The sequence below is a fragment of the Microtus oregoni genome, unplaced genomic scaffold (genome assembly GCF_018167655.1).
Source record: "Microtus oregoni isolate MIOR12 unplaced genomic scaffold, Mior012 000019F_ref0000042, whole genome shotgun sequence".
NCBI classification, from domain to species: domain Eukaryota; kingdom Metazoa; phylum Chordata; class Mammalia; order Rodentia; family Cricetidae; genus Microtus; species Microtus oregoni.
In genome coordinates this window covers 34,450,514-34,471,661 of record NW_024543078.1, presented here as the reverse complement: position 1 = coordinate 34,471,661, position 21,148 = coordinate 34,450,514, and the positions used below count along the sequence as shown (strand labels likewise).

Here is a 21,148-nt window from a genome sequence, read left to right as displayed (position 1 = left end):
CTAATCTACAATCCCATCCTAGAATGGAGGTTTTTAAATTTTGAGTTATATTTTATTTATCCTGTAGGGGTGGGGGTGCCACTGCATGCCATTCAGAGGAGCATTTGAGAGGGTGGAGTCTCTCCTTCCATCATGTGAGTTCCAGGGATCCAGCTCAGATCATCAAGCTTCATGGTAATCACCTTGACTCACTGAGCCGTCTCACTGGCCCTGGAGATTTCTTTTAAATCTTTTTTAGATTTATTTGTTTGTTTTGTGTGTATGAGTGTTCTGTCTGCCCATACACATGTGCACCACATGCATGCCTGGTGCCTGTGAAGTCAAAAGAAGGTGTCAAATCCCCTGGAACTGGGTGGTAGATGGTTGTGAGCCACTGTGTGGATGATGGGAACTGAACCTAGGTCCTCTGTAAGAGCAGCAAGAGCTCCTTAACCACTGAGCCTTCTCTCCGGCCCTAGAGATAGTTTTGATAAGGGAGGGAAAAACTGGGTGAGAAATATCTACCCCGACTGAGCCTGAGACAGACATGTCCTCAGCAGCCCCAGGACCCTGGGCCAGAAGGAGGAGGCAATCTCACACTGACCAAAGCCTCGGGAACCTGGTATGAGAGCAAGGGGCCACGCCAGTGCTGACGGCTGCCTCATGGTCAGAATGCCAGCCATTTTTTTAGAACAACCTCCCCCAGGCCTTGAGGACACCCAGAGGGAAGACACAGAGCCTGAATGACCTCCTACTCCATTAAAACTTCTGGCCACTTTTGGGCGAAGAGCTGCCAGCAGCACTAGCTCCAGGGGTAGAGTCTTCAAAGCCAGGGTTAACATAGTCTATGTCGGGGATGGGGTACTTGGGACTAGAAGGCTCTGGGGCCGTTGCTGCCTCTGTGGCTAGTTTTTCCTCCAGTACCAGATCCGGGTTAACATCAGGTCCTGCAGAAGAGAAAGAAGAACATAGACCTATGGTCAGGGAGGCGTGCAGATGGCACAGAGATGGCACAGGCATCACAGCTAGGAATGCAAAGCTAGAACATGGGAGCTGGCTTCCAACTTCATCTGCACCTCCTGCCTCACCCTAACAACAGCCATTTCAGCTGGCATTTCCACCACCCTCACCAGTCCACCTCAGCAGGCATGCTCTCTCAGAGGGTCCCTGACACCCAGTCTCTCTCTCCCTTTCTCCTGGGGACAATCTGGTACCGACACCACAGGCAACCCTCCCATGAAAAGCACTGTTCCTTACTCTGTAACACAAACCCATGGCACAGGGCAACCAAGAAGTCGACCTCTGTACTTACCATTGCCTTTCTGGGACTCTGTCTACATAGCCCTAGCTTCAGGGTATTCCTGACTACAGCTACAGCAATGTGGATGATAGGCTTGCAAGGGTCTTGGCACTCCCCAGCCCCTGTTGGTCTAGAAACTTCCAGCCCATGGCTGGAACATCTCTCAGGACTGATCCATACTGTCCCCAACCCACACATTCTCCTCCCCAAAGATGGTCAGTGAGAGCCTATAAATAACTCTAGTGTCAAAAAAATAAACTGGCAAGCATCCACAACTGGTATCAATAATCAACATTCCCAGGTTTTCTCTAGTTAGATATTGGGTGACAAGGTCAAAGATTCGCCCTCAAGGTCAGTCACTGCAGTGCTGGCCACAGTAGTATAGTCAGAAATAATCCAATGACCAGTAGTTGCAAGCTACCTAAATAAACGTGGAGGCAGTAAGACGGATGAGGAGACACACTTCTCCCTGGAGTATTTATGGGAGTTAAGCACTGAGAAGCACCATCTAAAATCATTATCTAGGGCTGGAGAGATGGCTCAGTGGTTAAGAGCATTGCCTGCTCTTCCAAAGGTCCTGAGTTCAATTCCCAGCAACCACATGGTGGCTCACAACCATCTGTAAAGAGGTCTGGCGCCCTCTTCTGCTGGCGCCCTCTTCTGGCCCTCGGGCATACACAAAGACAGAATATTGTATACATAATAAATAAATAAATAAATAAATAAATATTTAAAAAAAAATAAAATCATTATCTATTCTTTTTTTTGGTTTTTCGAGACAGGGTTTCTCTGTAATCATTATCTATTCTAATAAATTCTTTAGATTATATTGTAAGCACTCCTTTTGACGTTCACGTTCTTGCAAAAAAAAAAAAAAAAAAAAGATGTTGCAGCATTGGGCACTTTGCCTTCCAAAGCAGCAGCTGTGGGATTGTTCCTTGCTAGTCTGGCTGCCTTGAGACCTCTCAGCCAAACAGCCCTTCTGACTGCACCTACCAGAGGATGAACACGCCCCCTGGTGGTGTTGCCAGAGAACTGTTGTAACTGATGCTAAGAGGCAAGGCTATGATTGGCCCAAAGCACAAGCCAAGTGATGTAATTAATGCTAAGAAGGCAGGCTGCAATTGGCCCAAAACAGAGCCTCAGTGATTAGAGTTGATGCTAAGAGGCAAGATTGTGATTACAAACATAAACTGTGCTTGACCAAAATAAAGTATGATTAATAAAAACTCAGAGAGAGAGAAATTGGGGTTCAACCAGAAGATCCGAAAAGCAAAACATCCAGCCACTGGCTCTTACCTCTACCTAAGTCTGAAATGGCGATCCTGCCTCCAGGAATCTCAGGATGAGACAGATTGAGAGTTGTCTCCTCCCGTTTTATAATCCTCTCTAGGGCTGGGATTAAAGGCATGCACTGCCTGGTTTCTATTGCAACTACTGTGGCTACTGGGATTAAAGGTGTGTGTTACCATTGCCTGGTCTGTAAGGCTGACCACTGGGGGTGTTTTACTCTCTGATCTTCTGGCAAGCTTTATTTATTAAAATACAAATGAAATGCCACTACACCGAAACACACCTTTTCTTGCTATATCACCAAGCTGCTCCAAGTATACTGAGCAGTCTTACGGGCTGCCCCCTGGTGTTGCAACATCAGGCCCCCTGGGTGCCCGCCCTCCCCTGGGTGCCCGCCCTCTCCTGGGTGCCCGCCCTCTTGGGTGGTCTTTTCCTACTTTGTGGCATGGGTAGAACACAGGGCACTGGAGGCTGCAGTAGCTGAGCAGTCTCCTCAAACAGCAGTGAGGCAAAGGCTACTTGAAGCCACAGTGCAGCCTTAGAGCGGTCATGGCAGGACACAGGATGACAGATGAAGAGAGGAGGCAAACAAGGGCGGAGAGCGGAGCTCTAAGGAGTTGCAGCAGAGAAGGTGTACGCACAGACTGCCCACAGAGTCGAGTCCCCAGGACCAAAGGTGGCAGCACCCTAGGCTGAGAGTGGTGACTCTGGAGGCTACAGGGCTAAGGGTCCGCACACCCAAGGCCTACACAAGGGCTGTAGTACCAGGGTGTCGCTTGCTATGGCTTCCACCTGCCTTCTGCCACGGCTGCTCCTGCCAAACACTAGGGGAATAAAATGCCAGAGACCAGCATCTGAAGAGCTTCCCTTTACCTGCCTGTGATTTCTATCCAGGTGAAGAGAAATACAAAACAAAGTAGTTGACAGAGCAAACAATAGTACAGTGTTTTCAAACTCTTGAGTTATTACCCACTAATATTAAATGAAACTTGTAGATCAACGCCAGAATTTTCAAAGCAATGATAGGATAGAACCAAAATATCAGATTCCTTCGTGTATTAGAGAAAGAATTATTTTGTAAGATACTTGTCTTAGTTACTTATCTTTGTGTGCCCACACACATCATTTCTCAGTGTAAAATATATTTCTATACTTAGGTGTAACTCCGTGGTACAGCACTTGTCTAACGTGTGCAATATTCTAGGTTCCATCCCCAGGAGCACCGAAAAAGCGCGCGCGCGCGTGTGTGTGTGTGTGTGTGTGTGTGTGTGTGTACAAAGGTCAGGTTTAAAAGTCCAACAGAAAAGTGCAACAGGCCACACAAACAGTGTTTAAGACACAGTCAGTTAACAAAGAAACGCACTTATAGCATATTAAATGAAACACAAAAGTTTCCAAAGTAGGAAGTTATGTTCACGATCTTGGCCTGGACTCCATGAGTTTTCCAAGGGATCAGGCATCATTTGGGTCAGTACTCAAAACGATGGCATCCTGACAGGGGTGGGCATGGGTACTCACCCAGATAGCTGAGGACAACTGGCAGGAAGACCAGGCCATGCAGCAGGCCCAGCAAGGTGATCACGATGTTGAGGCGGAAGAAGAAGATCTGGATAAGCTGGGCCTGAGCAAAGCCCAAGATGAGGATGCCTGGGAAGTTAGTCATGGCCACTCCAGCAAACACCTGGTGGGGGAGAAGGGCCACATCCAGAAGTCAGGCAGGACATGTAGGGTCCGGCAGAGCACAGGGTGATCCACCTTTCTCCACTCACCGCACTGCCCATGGAGACGGTAGCATCCTTGGCCCTCTCCAGCCGGGTAGCCTTGGTGCTGACAGCAAAGGACCGGGTGATGTGGGACACAAACTCCACAGACATGCCCACTGCCTACAGGCAGAGAGGGAACTTCAGCTGACAAGGCAGTAGACAGGGAAGAAAAGGAAACAAGAAAGCAAGCCAGGCAGGTGTCTGGAGCCTACACAGAGCCAGGGGGGGCGGGGGGTGTTGGCTTATGGGCTCAGATCCCCAACTGCCAAAGGCCACCTGTGGCCTGCTCTGTGGGTTACCGTGACAAGGTTGATGAGGGACACAGCGTTGTAGCTGATACCCCACACAGCCATGAGACCGATGGTGTCCACGAGGATCATGATGATGGAGAGCAGGTTGAGGATGCCTGAACGCGCATCCAGACCCAGCAGGAGGTAGCAGACAACAAAGGTGGGTACAAAGCAGAGAGCCAGTGTGAAGATCCCCTCAGGGAGGACAGTCAGGTACTGCTCATAGAACACATTGGAGACCCTGCCAGAGAGCAGGGTGTGGTCAGAGCGCCAGCCATCAGGTGGGTAGGACATCCCATTTCAGGAGGAAAACATGAGAGGTTTGAGTCGGATGCTAGCCCGTGTAAGAAGTGAACAGGTCCCAGGCTACCCCGGGAGTCACCAGAGACAAAACTGGCCCTCATCTCTCAAGATCACTCAAAAGTCTGCAGTCCCCAACATCTCTCGTGTGACTATTACCTCCCACATCCCTGACCAAGTCCCCCAGTTCTCACGTGTAGGGGAAGACCTCGAAGTCTGGATCTGTGCCGGGCACTTTCCGCAGCTCAGCTGTGATGTTGGCTGCTAGCAGCCGGGACGTCCGGAGAGCTTCTGTGAAATCCTCTGAGTTCCTGAGGGGCTTGTGGTAGGCCATGAACTGGGAGGCTAAAGGACCACAGCAGAAAAGAAAAGTCAAAGGCCACACCCATCCTCGCATCCCAGAGACAGTGAAACAGACGTGTGATTGGGCTGGGTGCTGAATTCTGCCAGCACCACCTGAAATTCCTCATCGATTTTCTACAACAGACCTACATTTTCTTTCTTTCTTTTTCTTTTTTTTTTTTTTTTTTTTTTTTTGGTTTTTCAAGACAGGGTTCCTCTGTGGTTTTGGAGCCTGTCCTGGAACTAGCTCTTGTAAACCAGGCTGGTCTCGAACTCACAGAGATCCGCCTGCCTCTGCCTCCTGAGTGCTGGGATTAAAGGTATGCGCCACCACCACCCGGCCCAGACCTGCATTTTCTTATTTATTTTTAATGTGTGTGAGTTGTTCTGACTGTATATATGTCTGGGCATCACATAAATTCCTGGTGCCCGTGGAGGCCAGAAGAGGGCATGGGATCCCCTCTAACTGGAGTTAATGGCAGTTATGAGCAGCCATGTGGGTGCTGGGAGTCAGACCTGGGTCCTCTGGAAGAGCAGCCAATGCTCTGAACTCCAAGCCGTCTCTCAGGCCCAAGGGCTGCATTTGCACTTTACACCAGCCCTGCCCCCCAACAAAAAAACAAACAAACTAGAGTTGCTCCTGCTGCCATTCTCTGAAACCCAAAGTCAGTCATTTAACTGTCCTTGACAGTTGAAACCTAAAAGATTACCCCTGGGGCCTGGAGAGATGGCTCAGGGCTTAAGAGCACTGGCTGCTCTTCCAGAGGTCCTGAGTTCAATTCCCAGCAACCTCATGGTGACTCACAACCATCTGTAATGAGATCTGGTGCCCTCTTCTGGCCTGCAGGCAGAACACCGTGTACATGTTAAATAAATGAATCTTTAAAAAAAAAAAAAATCACCCCTGCATACAGCTTGTAATCACACACCCAGCAGGCTAAGGTAGGAAAATAACTGCAAGTTCGAGGCCAGCATGGGCTACAGAGTGAGTTACTGTCTCAAAATCAAAGCAAAACTGAGAGATCTCCCTGGCAAAACCAAATCCTCCTTGTGTGCTTTCAAAACATGTACTGGATTTTTTTTTCTTTTTGAAACAGGGTTTCTCTGTAGCTTTGGAGCCTGTCCTGGAACTAACTCTTGTAGACCAGGCTGGCCTCGAACAAATAGAGATCTGCCTGCCTCTGCCTCCTGAGTGCTGGGATTAAAGACGTGCGCCACCACTGCCCAGCTCATACACTGGATTTTTACACAAAAACTTAGCCTGGTTTTGGTTAAAGTGGGATGTTTCATTCTTATGGTCTCGGTACTTGGAGGGCAGGAGGATCAGGAATTCAATACTACATAGAAAGTTCTAAACTAATGTGGGCTATGTGAGAACCTGTCTCAAAAAATATTAATTTTTCAGTTTGCCTATTCCTAAAGGAACAGACTAGAAAGGAAGACAGGCAAACAAAAATGACTGGATTATTAGAGCTGTGACTTAGGGATCCTGCCAATAAGTACAATTATGTTCTCTTTTTTGATATTTTTTTTTCAAGACGGTGTTGCTCTGTGTAACCCTAGCTGTCCTGCCACTCGCTCTGTAGACCAGGCTGGCCTTGAACTCGGAGAGATCCACGAGACACACAGACAGTGTACTAGGTGCCTGTGGAGCCTGATGTCAAATGTGAGGAGCACCTGCAGGTGGTTCACAGCTAGAGGCATGGTCAACCCCATCCAGAGATATGGTCTAGCAAGTCTCGGGCAAGGCTTGGGCACATCTAACATTTTCCTGACGATGTTGATACTGATGTGTGGTGGGGGGCGGGGCTCTCACTTGGAAAAGCGCTGCTGTAGGGTATTAAGGTCCATGATGGATGCAGACCTACCCTGGGTTATGTGGGCCAGGGTTCCCTCCAAGAAACAACCCACCCCTCTGTCCTTGACACCCCACTCCCTTTTGACTACATGGGGTCTGCATGCCTTCTTGGAAGATGGGAACTTCATAGGAGAGTTAGCTGAGAGAGTGGAGTAAGTGTGCTACAGTTGTAGTTAGTAAAAAATGAACTCATTTGATGCTCCCCCATCTCCGTGCCAGCTCCACCAGAGTACTCAACACAGATCTCACCAAGTGTGCCTCCCTCCATGCAGATGGCTGTCTGGTTCTGCTACCTTCTGTGCTATGCTGATAACACACCGGATCCTTCTCCCCACCAGTCCGACTTCACCCCCCTTGCTGTTGATGGCTCTCGGGCTTCCCCTACACAGTGACATCCTACCTCATTAGTCAGCTGCTGCTGCTGACATCGCCATATCACACACACACACACACACACACACACACACACACACACACACGAGTGACTATGTGTTGAGGTGGGCGGCTCCCAAGTATGATAGAAGCTCTTAGAAAGGCTACCATAATTTACAGTGGCCATGGACTGGGGGTGAAAGAATGACTGAAGTCCTGGCTCATGGAGTTGGGAAGTAGGTTCCTTGTTGACAAGCCCAGGACAATCTCACACACACACACACACACACACACACACCTTCACACGCACACACACACACACACACACACACACACACACATATCAGACACACAGGTGCTCTTGGGGGACTCTAAAGCAACTAGCTGACTTGAGACCTCCTCCCCAAGCTAGGCCATACTTACCTATAACCTGGCCATCTGAGCTCAAATTCACAGAGGTTCGATACGCTGCTAGACCCCTGCAAAGAAGAGGCCAGAGCAGAGGCTTAGTGGGGATAAGACCTGGTCCTGTCAACCCGCCCACTGTATCCCAGGGAAACTGTGACTGGACACTTCTGTTCCTCTGGGTCCACCATCTCCAGAACCCAGCAGGAGCCAATCTCTGTACGTACCCTTTGGGACATCTGATGTTGGGTGGGTCGTCCAGGAACCAGGGCAGGTACTTGTCAAACTGTTCTGGTGTGGGCCTCACGGGGCCCAGCGTGAAGCCCATGCAGTTTCTTAAACAGTTGAAGGAAGCTGCAGGGAGGAGGGACTCTGGGCAGTGACACAGCGGGCCCGGCAGCTCCTGTTGTGACTCCCCCTCTGTGCCCCAATCTAAGGTCCCCAGTGCTGAGGAGTTTACACCTGCCACCCCCAATTGGTCACTACAGGCTGCTGGGAGAGGGACCCTAGGTGAAGCATTGGGTTTTTTCACACTATAAACACAGCACCTTCACACACAGGGCCACAGCCCTACTCCCAGCTCCACTCCCCACTGCCCACAACCAGCATGGTCAACAAGCAAAGGCATAAGACCCTGGGGTTGCACAAGTGCGGGTGCTTAAGGCCTAACCTGCTGGAACCCTATGGGTGTGGTGGGACAACTGAGAGCCTTACCAATCCTTTCTCCTCTCTTGCCTCAGTTTCCCTAAGCTGTAATGGGCAGTGAGTCCCCTGCAGCCCCACACTCACTGTCGGTTGAAGGACAGAACTCATCCTTATTGGGACCAAAGGAGTAAAGGCGGCAGCAGGTGGATGGAGTCAACCAGTCGATGAAGTCGTCTACCCAGGAGGATGCTGGGATCGCCAAATAAGACCTGAGGCCAGACACGGAAAGTAGGTGGAGCCAGGGAGCCTGGTGACTCCTTCCTGAGCCCTGCACTGGGCCTCCTCTGGCCTTACTAGCTGCAGGGGCAGAACATGCAGGAAGAGAAAACAGGAGGGGAAGAAGAGAAGGGGCAAGTCGGGGTGCAGGGGAGACCAGCCACTTACTCTTCAGGGAATTCAGTGGCGTACTGGATCTTCTGGGTTAGGGAGAAGCTGTCACAGCCTGCGCTAGAGCAAATGGCATTAATGCCTGCCTCGCTGGAGAAGTTGTAGCCCGAGGTGGTGATAAAGTACACTGGAGGCCCCACTTCAAAGTATCGGTTCAAAAAGAGGAAGTAGTCGATCAGGTAGGAATCCTGGGAAAGAAGGGACTCTCTGAGTCTCGGGGGACCGTGTGCACCCAGTTCGTACAGAGTCCATACGAACGTACCTACTGAGGTAAGCCGAGAAGTGTACAGAGGAGCATGTTTAGAGGTACACACACACGGTGTACACACAGATAAACACTCAGATATGCGTGCTCAGAGGCACATGGAAAGGAACTCACTCAGAAATATCCAGAGTGCACACACACATACATACAAGACACAGACTGAGGTACACGCAGAACCGTGTACTCAGAGAAACAGACCCTGACACACGCATGAAGCACACGCCAAGATACACACAGGTCCCAGAAGACATCAAGTAAACCCATGTATGCATTGTAAGAATTTCAGAAAGAAGAAAAATGAAAGAAACAGATTATTTGAAGAAATAATAATCAAAAATCCCCCAAATTGATGAAAGTCATAAACATAAACTTTTTTTTTTGTTGGTTTTTTTCGAGACAGGGTTTCTCTATGGTTTTTGGAGCCTGTCCTGGAACTAGCTCTTGTAGACCAGGCTGGTCTCGAACTCACAGAGATCCGCCTGCCTCTGCCTCCTGAGTGCTGGGATTAAAGGCATGCGCCACCACTGCCTGGCCATAAACATAAACATTAAAGGAACTCAGGCAAGGTCTAATAGAACAAATTCAAACAAATCTAGCCCAAAGCACACGGTACTAAAACTGTCAAAAGCCAACATCAAAGGACACTGTGGACAACACAAGAGAAATTCTTGTTACACGGAAGGAATGCAATGCAGCCATTTCCACACTTCTCAGCAGCAAGTTTGGAGATGGTGGAGTTAGTATTCAAAGTAGCAAAACTGTCTCTCAGAGAGGTGGGCTGGGGCGTAGCTCAGGTGCTTAGCTTGCAGGAAGCTAGTAGCTTAGGACAAGTGTGGTGGTGCACACCTTTAGTCCCACGACTCGAGAGGCAGAAGCAGGCCATCTCTGTGAGTTTAAGGCCAACCAGATGAATGCAGTGAGTACCTAGTGAAACCCTGTCTCAAAAAGGGGGGGGGGCTAGAGAGATGGCTCAGTGGTTAAGAGCATTGTTTGCTCTTCCAAAGGTCCTGAGTTCAATTCCCGGCAACCACATGGTGGCTCACAACCATTGGAATGAGGTCTGGTGTCCTCTTCTGGCTGCAGACATACACACAGACAGAATATTGTATACATAATAAATAAATAAATATAATTTTTTTTAAAAAAAAGAGGCAGATCTCCTGAACACACAGGGAACTCTTAAGCCTTAGCAACATCAACAACAAAAAGCCAATTCAAAAATGAGCAAAGAACTTAAACACATGTTTTTCTTACATAAGATATACAGGCGATCAATATGTACATGAAAAGATGTGTAACTTTTCTAATTGTTGAAGATGCACATTGAAAGCACTATAAAGCATCAGCATTGCCAGGAGTCTCAAGAGACCAAAACAACGGGACAGGGTGTTCCAGACCAGCCTGGGCTACAAAATGAGACCCTGTCTCAACAAAAGAATCCACCACTACAAACAGATAGATACTACTTGAACCCTGTACCATGACTTATTAGAAGGAGGAGGAGGAAAAGGAAGAAGAAGAAGAAGAAGAAGAGGAGGAGGAGGAGGAGGAGGAAGAGGAAGAAGAAGAGGAGGAGAATGAAGGTAAGTTCCTGGACAACCAGAGCTGTTACACAGAGAAACCCTGACTCAAAACAAACAAGCACGCAGACAGGATAGGACTTTATAGCTTACTGATAAAGCACTTTCCCAACAAGTGAGAGATCCCAGAGTTGATCCTCAGCACCAAAAATTAAAAACACAGAAAAATAACAAGTGTTGAGGGCTGGTGAGTTGACTCAGCAGGTAAGAGCACTTGTTGCTCTTGAAGAGTACCTGAGATCAATTCCCACCCAACACCCACAGGGTGGCTCACAACCATCTGTAACTTCAGTCCTAGGGATGCTGACACCCTCTTCCTGACCTCTGCAAGCACAGGCACCCAATTGGCACACAAACATACATGCCAACAAAACACTCATACACATAAAAGTAATAAATCCCCCCCAAAAAAAATCGTCAGTAAGGAATTCACATAGAAGGAAATGGCCGTCCCTGCGTGGATAGCCACGTGGAGAGCCCTCTGGTGCAGGGCGTCTACTGTGGCCTGAGCCAGCACTCAACCCTTGCACTTTACAGCCATGGATGTGGCTTCCACATGGTGCCAAGCCTTGTCTCATGTGTCCCCCCCACCCCACCCTCTGGCACTGCTGCTTCTCCCAGGTCTCAGGACCAAGGGATAAGAAGACGCCACTCACCTTGGGCAGAGCCAGCTCCTGGTCCAGTCCCACGCTGATGTGACACATGAAGTAGAGATTCGCTCCAAACAGGGCCAGAAACAGAAGCATCTGAGGGAGAAACTGGCACGTGAGAACCCCTCCCCAAACAGCCCCATCTTCCCCCAGACTTGAATGGCATTATTGGGCATTCTGAGAAACATCCTGGAGCTGGAAAGACTTGAGCTCTCGCTCCAAGTATCTGCCCTGGACCTGTGCAGCCACCCCATCACCACCACCATGTTCTGTTTGCCTTTCTCCTAAAGTGGTACAGCTGCCTCAGCCCACATACCACAACAGGGCGGGTGAACCTGTGCAGCAGGAAGGGAGCATATATCTTTCGGAAGAAGCGGAGTAAGAGTCCCTCGTTTTGTTCAGGTGGAGGTAGTTTCCGGGGTGAAAGGCAGCATAAGACGTCTGGGCGAGAGGCCTAGAGGATGGCAGTCTCTCAAGACCATGTCCAAGGCAGACCCCAGGAACCACCCCACCCAGGGAAGCTCTGGAAATGGCCACTGCAGTTTATGTTGCTTTTATTTCCTGCCTCAATCAAATACTGAATTTTACATCATTAAAACACCACCAGCTTGACTACTGTTAACTTTATAATTTATTATGTAAACTTACATAATTTTAGGAGGTTTAGTGATACTTCCAAAAATAAGTAAAAATAAATTCTCTTTCTATGGGTAATTGCAGAACACACATCCCAAACATCCTCTGTCAGAATAATGCCCCTGCCTCCCACCCAGCTCTCTTGGCTACCTCTGTGGTCATAATGCCACATCTTTGAGTGAACATAGCAACCCAGGCAGGGTAAGTTCCTTGGTCCTGGCCTAGCTGGCTTTACCTCCTGCCTCTTGCTATCCAGGGAGAGCAGGGCCACAAAGGCAGTCATCTGGAGCAGGAAGTCGAGGAGAATCGCCAGGCCAGCGGTCAAGGCAAAGGTCCGCACAGCCGGCATGGGGGTCAAGGCCCCTGTTGGGGACACAGAATCTGTCAGATCATCCTGGTCTCATGAACCGGATGTCAGCACAGAGAGTTTAAAGCAGGAAATGCCCACTGCCTTCTGAGAAACTCGCCCCCACGGAGAATAACCTAGCAGGCTAGCTCCTGGGTGGAGGACAGCCCTCGCTCACCTAGGAAGAAGCAGATGGCCTCAGAGAGGCTGCACAGCAGCATGCTGGGGGCCACACTGCCCAGGGCACGGCCAATGTGGGCCTCTCGCTGTTCCCCAGGCATCCTAGGCAGCCTCTGTGTGGGCAAAGAGACAGAGTGTACAGGGTCTGCCAAGGTCACCAGACTCTAAAGGCCAGCAGCAGCGTGGTAAGGGCTTCGAGTCCTGGCCAAATCTGAGGAACTGCCAGACCTTCTGGAGAGAGAACAGCCTACTAACAACTCACAGCCACACCTTCTGCTTCTGTGTTGAGGCCTCAAGAACCACTTAGTGATTCTAGATATGAAAAGGACCAAGCATTCTTGTCACTAAGTCCTCACAGCAAAGAGAGGCTAAAGGACTCTGGTTTGTGCTTACTGTGGGTGCCACACAAAGTAGTGCGAAGGCAGGAAAGAGGTGGCTCTAATGTATGGATACAGAAAACTCACTGGACACCCTGTGCTTAACTGAAAGCAAATTCAACATGACACTACTTGCTGTGGGATAGTGCTCTTGTACGCGTTTTGGTTTAATAAAATGCTGATTGGCCAGTAGCCAGACAGGAAGCATAGGCAGAGCAACAAGACTAGGAGAATTCTGAGAAGAGGAAAGGCAGAGACACAGTCACCAGTCAAACACAGAGAAAACAAGATGATATTGCCTCACCAAGAAAAGTTACCAAGCCACATGGCTAAACATAGACAAGAATTATGGGTTAACTTAAGTTGTAAGAGCTATTTAATAACAAGCCTGAGCTAATAGGCCAAACAGTTTATAATTAATATAAGCCTCTGTTTGGGGACTGAATGGCTGCGGGACCAGGCAGGATGAAAACTTCCATCAGCAAGTAGCGTGAATAAATTTGTGTCAACCCACGCCGTTTCCTACACGTATAAGCCTGAATAGAAGAGTCTGCAAGGATGTCAGCACCTCTATGCGGGGCTTTGTCTAACGAGGGTGTTGTGTTGCCAGAGGGTATAAAGAGCCCCTCCTTTCTTACCTGGTACTCAAGAACAAAGATGAAGATGTTGTCAGCTCCCACGGCCAGCACCAGGAAAGGTACCACTTGGATGATAACCAGAGAGGACGGGACACGCAGGTAGGAGTAGAAGCCCATGGCAGCTATGACTGCTCCCAGCACAACAGCCACCCCGCCTAGGCCCAGAGTAGCCTTGGAATCCACCTGCAATGCAGCTAGGCTCAGCCTGTTGGCTACCAGAGCACCTGCCCAGATCCTCCTTACTCCCCAGGTTGGGTGAGAAACAGGCAGGTCCCCTTGGTGCTCACACGTGCTCAGTGCCACCCACTTCAGTGAAGAACCCATATGTATATTTAAGTCTCTAGACTATACCATTCTTCCAGGAGCAGGCCCGTGGCACCCAAAAATGCAGGTGTGCCTGGCTACATCTTCCAGAATTGCATGGCATGACCTTTTACATGGTAACTTTGTGTGTGGATAGTGGGTATAAGCTAGATTACAGGAAGAAAACTTTGGGCCTTTTAACACAGACCGTATCCAAGAAATACCACCCTTTGAGGGGTTCCCTTTGAATGGGTTTAACTTGCTAAGTTCAGAGCCCTCCCTAGGACTGCTTTAGAAGGCTCTCTAGAGCTGTCCTAGGCTCAGGATCCCTCTTGCTGGATCCCTCCTGCTCTCACCGCTATTCGTTTCCATCTGGAGTAGCTGCCCAGGGCCAGGGAGATGTACAGGAAGACGATAATGTAACTGATGGCGAAGACAGGCAGGTCCTGCATGGTGGTGCGGTTGATTTCATCCTCCAGAGAGCGCTGTGAGCACACAACCAGGTCACTAACCACGTACTGAGTTTCTCTGTGGAGCACCCACTGCATGCTCTGGGGAGCTACAGGAGCCTCTAATGCAGGCGCCATATTGGGGTGGTCACAGGCTTTCACGGCCTGGGGCCGTTCAGGAGGGGGTAGAACAAGGATGTGGATTGGACTGGAACTGACCCCAAACCATTAGGGAACTGCAAGCACAGAACCAGGAAATCTGCAGGGTCCCTACCTCTGCTGAGAATGCAACCTGGAACTTGTCAGCCGTGCTGTTCTGGAAGGCTTGCATTTCCTTCAGAAAAGCCTCCTCCCAGAGCCTGGCCTGGGCCATGCGGGGATCATCAGCAGGGAAGTTATTGAGAGAGAAGGTTATGATCAGCGCCTCTGCCTCCGAGTAGTCCGTCCCTGGAAAGAGCAACTCTGAGCCTCCCTTCTAATACCCCCTCAGGCTGCACCCTTCTCCCATTCCTGTTCCTCTCCTGCTTCCCCACTCCAACAATGGCCTTATCCCATCCTCCAGTTCCCCCTCCCAGCCAAAGGCACAAAACCAGAGCTCCCCGGCAGCGTTAAGAATGGCAGAGGGGAAGTAGAAGCATCCTCTGCAGCCTCCTTAAGCCAGGCACCCAGGCACTGGAAACAACTATCCCTATGGCCTCTCCCTTCTACCTGTTATTCCTGCCCTAAAATTGTCCCTTCATTAGCTTCCCGGGGCCTACATCACTTACCTTGATACCCCCCAACAGCAAGGAAGGGGAAGACAGGAGCCCCGTAGTCAGCTATGCAGCTCAGGGCCAGAGACGTGCCGTCCTTGAATGTGAGAGGGGCACTGGAGGGAAACCACAAAGAGAAAGATACTTTCCTGCCCCTGCCTGGTTCCTTTGGCCCCACCCTACCTCAGCCCCTCAGCTCCCTGAGGGAGGAGCAATGAGTTCCAACTACCTGGACCAGAGGGTTCAAAATGACCATCTTTCTACAAAGTACTCTCATGTGGTTCCCCCAGTCCACAGAATGGGGTAGGGGCTGCCTTGGGCATCTCCCTTGCACAGGTACTGTATGATGGGCTCTCTGTGCATCTCAGGTCCCCTCGCATAGCCAAACATCCAGACCTGTGGTTACTCCAGTTCCAAATGAGCATCACAATGAAGCCGTGAGCCCAGACTTGAGCCATGACCGTCTCCAGCACAGGTCTCAATGCTGCTCTTCTCCTCCCTCCCAGAGCCTGACCCCTCCAAGTGTTGAGTTGAGCCCTGGACCTCAGAGCTTTCTACAGAGCACATCTCTGTGGAGACAGAGCAGAATGCCTACACAAAGCTCCTAACACACATTCTCAGTGCGGAGGAGTGTACCAGCCAACAGCACCGTCTAAAAAGCACCAGATTGCTGTATGACCTTCAGCAGTTTACCAAAACACTCTGACCTTCAGCTTTCCAATCTATGAAATAAGTGTCATCAGCTCACTTAAGAGTTACAAGCATCCAAAAGCAAAATAAAAATGGCACAAGTTGGCCCTTCACTGGGTATCCAATAGGGGGTTTTCTCTGTGAAGAAGCCTAAATTATTTTCAATGGAGTCTTTTGGGTTAAAAGGGTATAGTGTGAGTACCTCTCGTGATGGCTCTCAAGTAATAGGACAGCTGTCATCGGTTTCCTCACAAAGTAAAAGATGTGACCCTGAGCTTAGCAGTTCTCATAAGGACCCCTGGATTAATCAAGCCTGTGTTAGGATTCCCTCTGTTCCTTGAGATACAGAAGCAAGTGGTGCAATACTGGTGCAATACCAGCCGGGAACCCAGTGTCAACCACACCGGTGTTTTGTCCATTTCGAGACCAGTAGTGACATCTGTTAGCCTGTTTAAATGCCATCTGGGGTTTGGAAGACTATACTGTAATGTCATGTTTAAATGTTTGACTGAGTTAATTCTAAGGGCACTTGTTCCCAGAGCTTTCCATCTGAAGTCCAAAGTTCTAATAAAGCCGTGACTGTACAGGAGCTTACTTGTAAATCAGGCTGCACATGGCTCCTTCTCCCATATTAACATATGAAAAAAGAAAGAGAGATGGTACGAGCTAAGCATGATAGCACAGGGCTGCAACCCCTGTTCCTCAGGGGCCTGAGGGAAGAGCGTGGATTTGAGGACAACCTCAAATAGTGTGACTTTATCTGAAAACAAAACAAAATAAATAACTACACAGCAAAAAAACAAAACCAAAAAAATTACACCGCATCCCTGATGTCTCTCAATGGCCCCTCTCTGTTTGACTGTGTCTGAGGAACAATGCAGACACCCTAAGAAGCAGCCCATACTTGAAACTTAGCTAAAGATGGACAGCCAGTAGCAGAGAGAGACAGCAAATGCTTCCTCCTTAAATGGATCTTTTTTGGGGGGAGGGAGCAGGGTTTCTCTGTGTAGCTTTGGAGTCTGTCCCGGAACTCGCTCTGTAGACCAGACTGGCCTTGAACTCACAGAGATCTGCCTGCCTCTGCCTCCCGAGTGCTGGGATTAAAGGGGTGCACCACCACTGCCTGGCAATGTAGTGGATCTTAAAGAATGTGAGATCTGCCCCCCCCCCCAAAAAAAAGAGGCAGATGTGTTCACATGTGTTCCAGGACAGGCTTCAAACTACAGAGAAACCCTGTTTCAAAAAAACCAAAAAAAAAAAAAAAAAAAAAAAGTAAGATCTGCCTGGGATCTGCAAGGTCAAAGCGAAACCACCAGCACCTATGCCATTGGCTGGGGTAACCCTCGCCTGCTCTGCTCTTAAGTGTAGGGTGGGGAGAAGGCCCTTGGGGCCCTTCACTCTCCATTCTTTCTCCAGGAGCCTCCACCACTACTGGTCCTCTTACCACCCTTCCCTTGGCCCAGTGACCTTGCTGGCATCCTGTTGATACTACCCCCAACATGGGCAAAGCCAGACACAGAACCTCAGCAGCATCGGGGGATAGATGAAACTGCCCTAGAACACCTGGCCTGATGCCCTGGACCAGAGACTAGCCACAGTCTTGGTCAAGTCCAAATGAACTATTTCTGGCCAAATCCTAGGCTACCAAAGGCCCTACAGATCCTGGCGCAGTCGGGGAAACAAAACAGTGCAAGCACAAAAGCTCCCTGAGCTGTCACTTTTAGATTTAAATAACTAAGAGGGCAGGAGAGAGGGCTGTTATTAAGCGCTGTGCTATTCTTGCAGAGGACCAGGATTCCCAGGATCCACCTGACCCCTTACAACTGACCTTCACTTCAGTTACTGTAAATCCAGCAACTTCTTCTGGCCTCTGTAGCATCAGGCACATGTATAAGCCATACACATACATACATGCAGGCAAAATATTCGTGCACATGAAATTAAAATAATTCTAAAAAGAATTAAGACTACAGTAGGGACGTCACAGAAAGAAAAATCATATGAACTGGAGCTGGAAGGACTATGAAGCCTAACGTGCTGCAGAGAACAAGCGTAAGATGGGACTGAGCTCTAAGAAGGGGCCCAAACAGACGCGGACGAAGGCCCTGATGTGCACACAGAGGAGCTCTCCCTGTCTCTAAAGGTTCCTGCCCTCTGGCATGGTTCCTGGGGGCATAGCAGCACCTATTCTCAGATCTACTCACTTGGCACAGTAGAGGAAGTGGTCCTTCCAGTCCACCAGGGAAGTCTGACCACCAAGCGTCTGGTTGGCAGTGAGCAGCAGGAGCGTGCGGTTGTTCTGGAAGTACTGAAGGAGGCTGTTGACACAGCAGTCCGAGAGGGTGGTGTTGTGCGGGTTGAGGGGGGCGTAGCAGATGTCCTGCAGGGAGATGTTGCGCCCCGCCTCCGAGGACCACACCTGCAGGTGGCGAAGCCTCTCTTGGAGCTCCAGCAGCTCCAGCAGCAGGTCCAGGGACAGAATCCCGCTGAAGTTCTTGGGCCCTAGCAGCAGGGAGTCGTACTGGTAGCTGGACCTGTTTCGAGCTGTCACAAAAACCTGGCTGGTTCGGAAGAAGGGGCCGAAATGCTCGTCGTGGAAAGCCTTCTCTTTTCGGGCTTCACTTTTGGGGGCTGACCACAGTTCCACGGGGTCTGTGGTGAGTTCTATATACATCAGGCCTACTGACAAAGCTATCACAACCACAAAGGACAGTGCCAAGACGGTGAGTGGCCACGAGGCCACTTTTGCGCCCCAGTTCTGGAAAAATCGGCCAAGGACAGTGTGAGGTGAGAATCTGCGCTTAGGAGGGCGGTTGGGGGCTTCCTGGGGGCTTGGTGTCTTGCGCTTTTTCCTGTTGGAAGCCACTCGAAGACGCACAAGGACAGCAGTGAACAACACAAAGACCGCAATGAAGATAATGATGAGAGCCAACCAGCCTGGCATTTTACCCATGTAGAAGGAAGGGGGCAGCGCCGGAGGCCGAGCAATGACTGGACAAGATGCTGCACAGTCCTGACAGGAACAGGCTGCCGAGTCTGCACCCTGGGACTCATTGCATGGTGCAATTTCCGCATTCAGAGGCTGTATCCCCTCTGCCAGGGCTTGGCCAGGCTCCACAAGGTGGAAGGTGATGTCCAGCGGAGCCAGGCCATTCCCTGTGTCTCCCTGGAAGTTGAGCCAGCGCTGGGCATTGCAAAGGGCCGAGCCGTAGACCCCACACATGCTGCCCACGGCCAGCGAGGCAGCTGCAGGGATGCGCACCCGGCTACAGGACTCATAGGCCGCCTCGGCAAAGCTGCGCTGGTAAAAGGTTTCATAGGCCACCACAGCCGGAGGCTGTGAAGCGTTCTGCTCAACCACACGGGTGACATTGATAAAGAGGCTCTGGTTAGGGCTACAGGTGTTTTGGCAGTGTATGCTCACAAAATTGTCAGAGCAGGCGGGGCAGCGGGTAAGGAGGGCCTTGGTGATAGACATGCTGCTCTCTAATGCCAGCAACTGCTTGGTGGAGCAACAGGCAAAGGTGGTGTTGGGGCCATTGTACAGGCGGGGACAGATGCGCTGGAGGAGGGCCAGGTGCTCCCCTGTGACCTGGCGGGCCGGGGTATTAGACAGGCAAGATACATTGGACAGTGACGTGAGGCCTCCAGACAGCTCTGGATTCTTCCCACACTCCTCATAAAAGGTGCAGTAGCCAGCCTGATGAATGGGTGTGTAGGGATCCCCCTGGGCCTGCATAGAAGACCAACAGTATCCATTAGCCCTGAAGGTGGTTGGTCCAGTTGGGTACCTTCTGGGCAGTGAGAAGCCAGAGAAAGAAGGATGCAGGTGGAGGCCACTTGTTTGTTCCGGATGCCCAGACCCGAAATAATCATTCAGAAACTTTATTATTTGCAATATTGTTTGGTCAATAGCTTAAGCATATTGCTAGCTGGCTCTTATAGCTTTGGTTAACCCATTCCTATTCATCTGTGTATCTCCAAGTGACTGTAGTTTACTGGCAAAGTTCCAGTGAGTCTGTCTCTGGCGGTGGCTCCGTGGCTTCTACTTGACTCCTTCTCTCTCCTTCTCTGTCTGCTTGGAACTCTCACCTTGCCCTCTTCTGCTAAGCCACTGGCCAAAACAGATTTCTTCATTAACCAATAAAAGCAACACATAGACAGAAGGACCTCCCACACCAGAAGGAGAGCACGCAAAGGGCTGGGAGAGCCACGGGGAGGCTCGTGTGGCATGGGCTGTGCTTAGGGTGCCAATGAAGGGATACTCTCCCAATGGATAGAGATGGATTACTAGGAAAAAGACTCATCTGATAGAGTGTGGCTTTAAAAGGCCATGCTTCAGAGGAGATGGGGAGGTGGAGGGACCCCTATTGCTGTCAGTCTGAGTCTCTAGACTGTACTCCACACAGAAGCCAGGGCCACTTGTCTTTATAGGTCAGTATAAGACCCTCCTGTTCTGCATCCTGCATAACCAAATGCCAACCCCCACCTCTGAGAGCTAACTAGGATGGTAACAGGGCGGGCCCTCCCAAACCCAGAATATTTCAGGGTATAGTCACCCAGGATTCACCTCAGTCCCCACTTAACCACAGCCAAAGGCCCCGTTCTTTTGCCTCTCTGACCCTCTGTCCCTTCAACCCCTTGACCTGGAGACTCCACCAGCCAGCACTTACTTCTGGGCATGGGAAACCTCCCCTAACCGTGTGACCCTGACTATCAGATACCCAGCTTGCCTTTCCCTAATGGGAGACACTAGGGAGTAACCATGAGCAATGGACTCACCGAATTCAGGAGTAGGGCCCAGAGCAGCCATCCCTTCAGGCCAGCTGCCATCCCCGGGTCAGGAAGCAGAAGTAGGGCCGGGCCTCAGGGACAGCTGGGGAGGACTGAGCACTGGCTCCCAAAGTCTCACATTAAGGCCGCCTCCTCCTCCTAGTGACAACACATGTCTGGCGGGATTAGGACCAATAATCTGAACGTCTGGTTAATGATTCACGCATCCTGTAACCTCCTGTCAGATGGCTCCCTTCCATGTACCCCCTCTTAGGTGAACTTCCTAGTGAAGGTGCTGGAATTCCCTCTCACTTCCTGGTGCAACCCAAGTCGAACGCTGCTCGAGCCAGCTGGACGAGAGATGCAGGGTTGTACTTCTGCTAGACCCGGCACTGGCCTGGTTCTGGCCTCGGGAGCTCAATGGAGCTGCAAAATGTCAACATTATCCTGGGCTTGGCCTCCAGCCTGCACTCTGACCCATCGCCTCTTGAGAACAACATCAAGTATAGGCTCTG

At 50.2% G+C, this 21,148-nt stretch overlaps 1 protein-coding gene across 1 annotated transcript; it reads right to left on the bottom strand.

Moving 5' to 3' along the window:
• Window positions 1–338: 338 nt before the first annotated feature.
• On the bottom strand, window positions 339–20,771 carry Npc1l1 (NPC1 like intracellular cholesterol transporter 1). The gene is made up of 19 exons (XM_041669238.1): window positions 20,643–20,771; window positions 18,065–19,593; window positions 15,186–15,286; window positions 14,693–14,865; window positions 14,326–14,454; window positions 13,667–13,849; window positions 12,650–12,764; window positions 12,361–12,488; window positions 11,806–11,943; window positions 11,496–11,585; window positions 8,992–9,182; window positions 8,692–8,816; window positions 8,130–8,256; window positions 7,921–7,976; window positions 5,120–5,270; window positions 4,635–4,866; window positions 4,342–4,455; window positions 4,091–4,253; window positions 339–926 (listed from the first exon to the last, which is right to left on the bottom strand). Exons 1-19 carry the CDS (start codon window positions 20,691–20,693, stop codon window positions 739–741), a joined length of 3,984 nt encoding a protein of 1,327 aa, XP_041525172.1. The 5' UTR covers window positions 20,694–20,771; the 3' UTR covers window positions 339–738.
• Window positions 20,772–21,148: the final 377 nt, after the last annotated feature.

What these genes read in the sequence shown, in the direction of transcription:
- Npc1l1 (XM_041669238.1), bottom strand. Translation starts at nt 20,693, where the DNA reads ATGGCAGCTGGCCTGAAGGGATGGCTGCTCTGGGCCCTACTCCTGAAT. An exon ending in GTTCTGTCCTTCAACCGACA is followed by an intron (nt 8,257 to 8,691) that starts GTGAGTGTGGGG and finishes TCCTCCCTGCAG; the next exon opens with CTTCCTTCAACTGTTTAAGA. An exon ending in CCCTCATCAACCTTGTCACG is followed by an intron (nt 4,456 to 4,634) that starts GTAACCCACAGA and finishes CTCTGCCTGTAG; the next exon opens with GCAGTGGGCATGTCTGTGGA.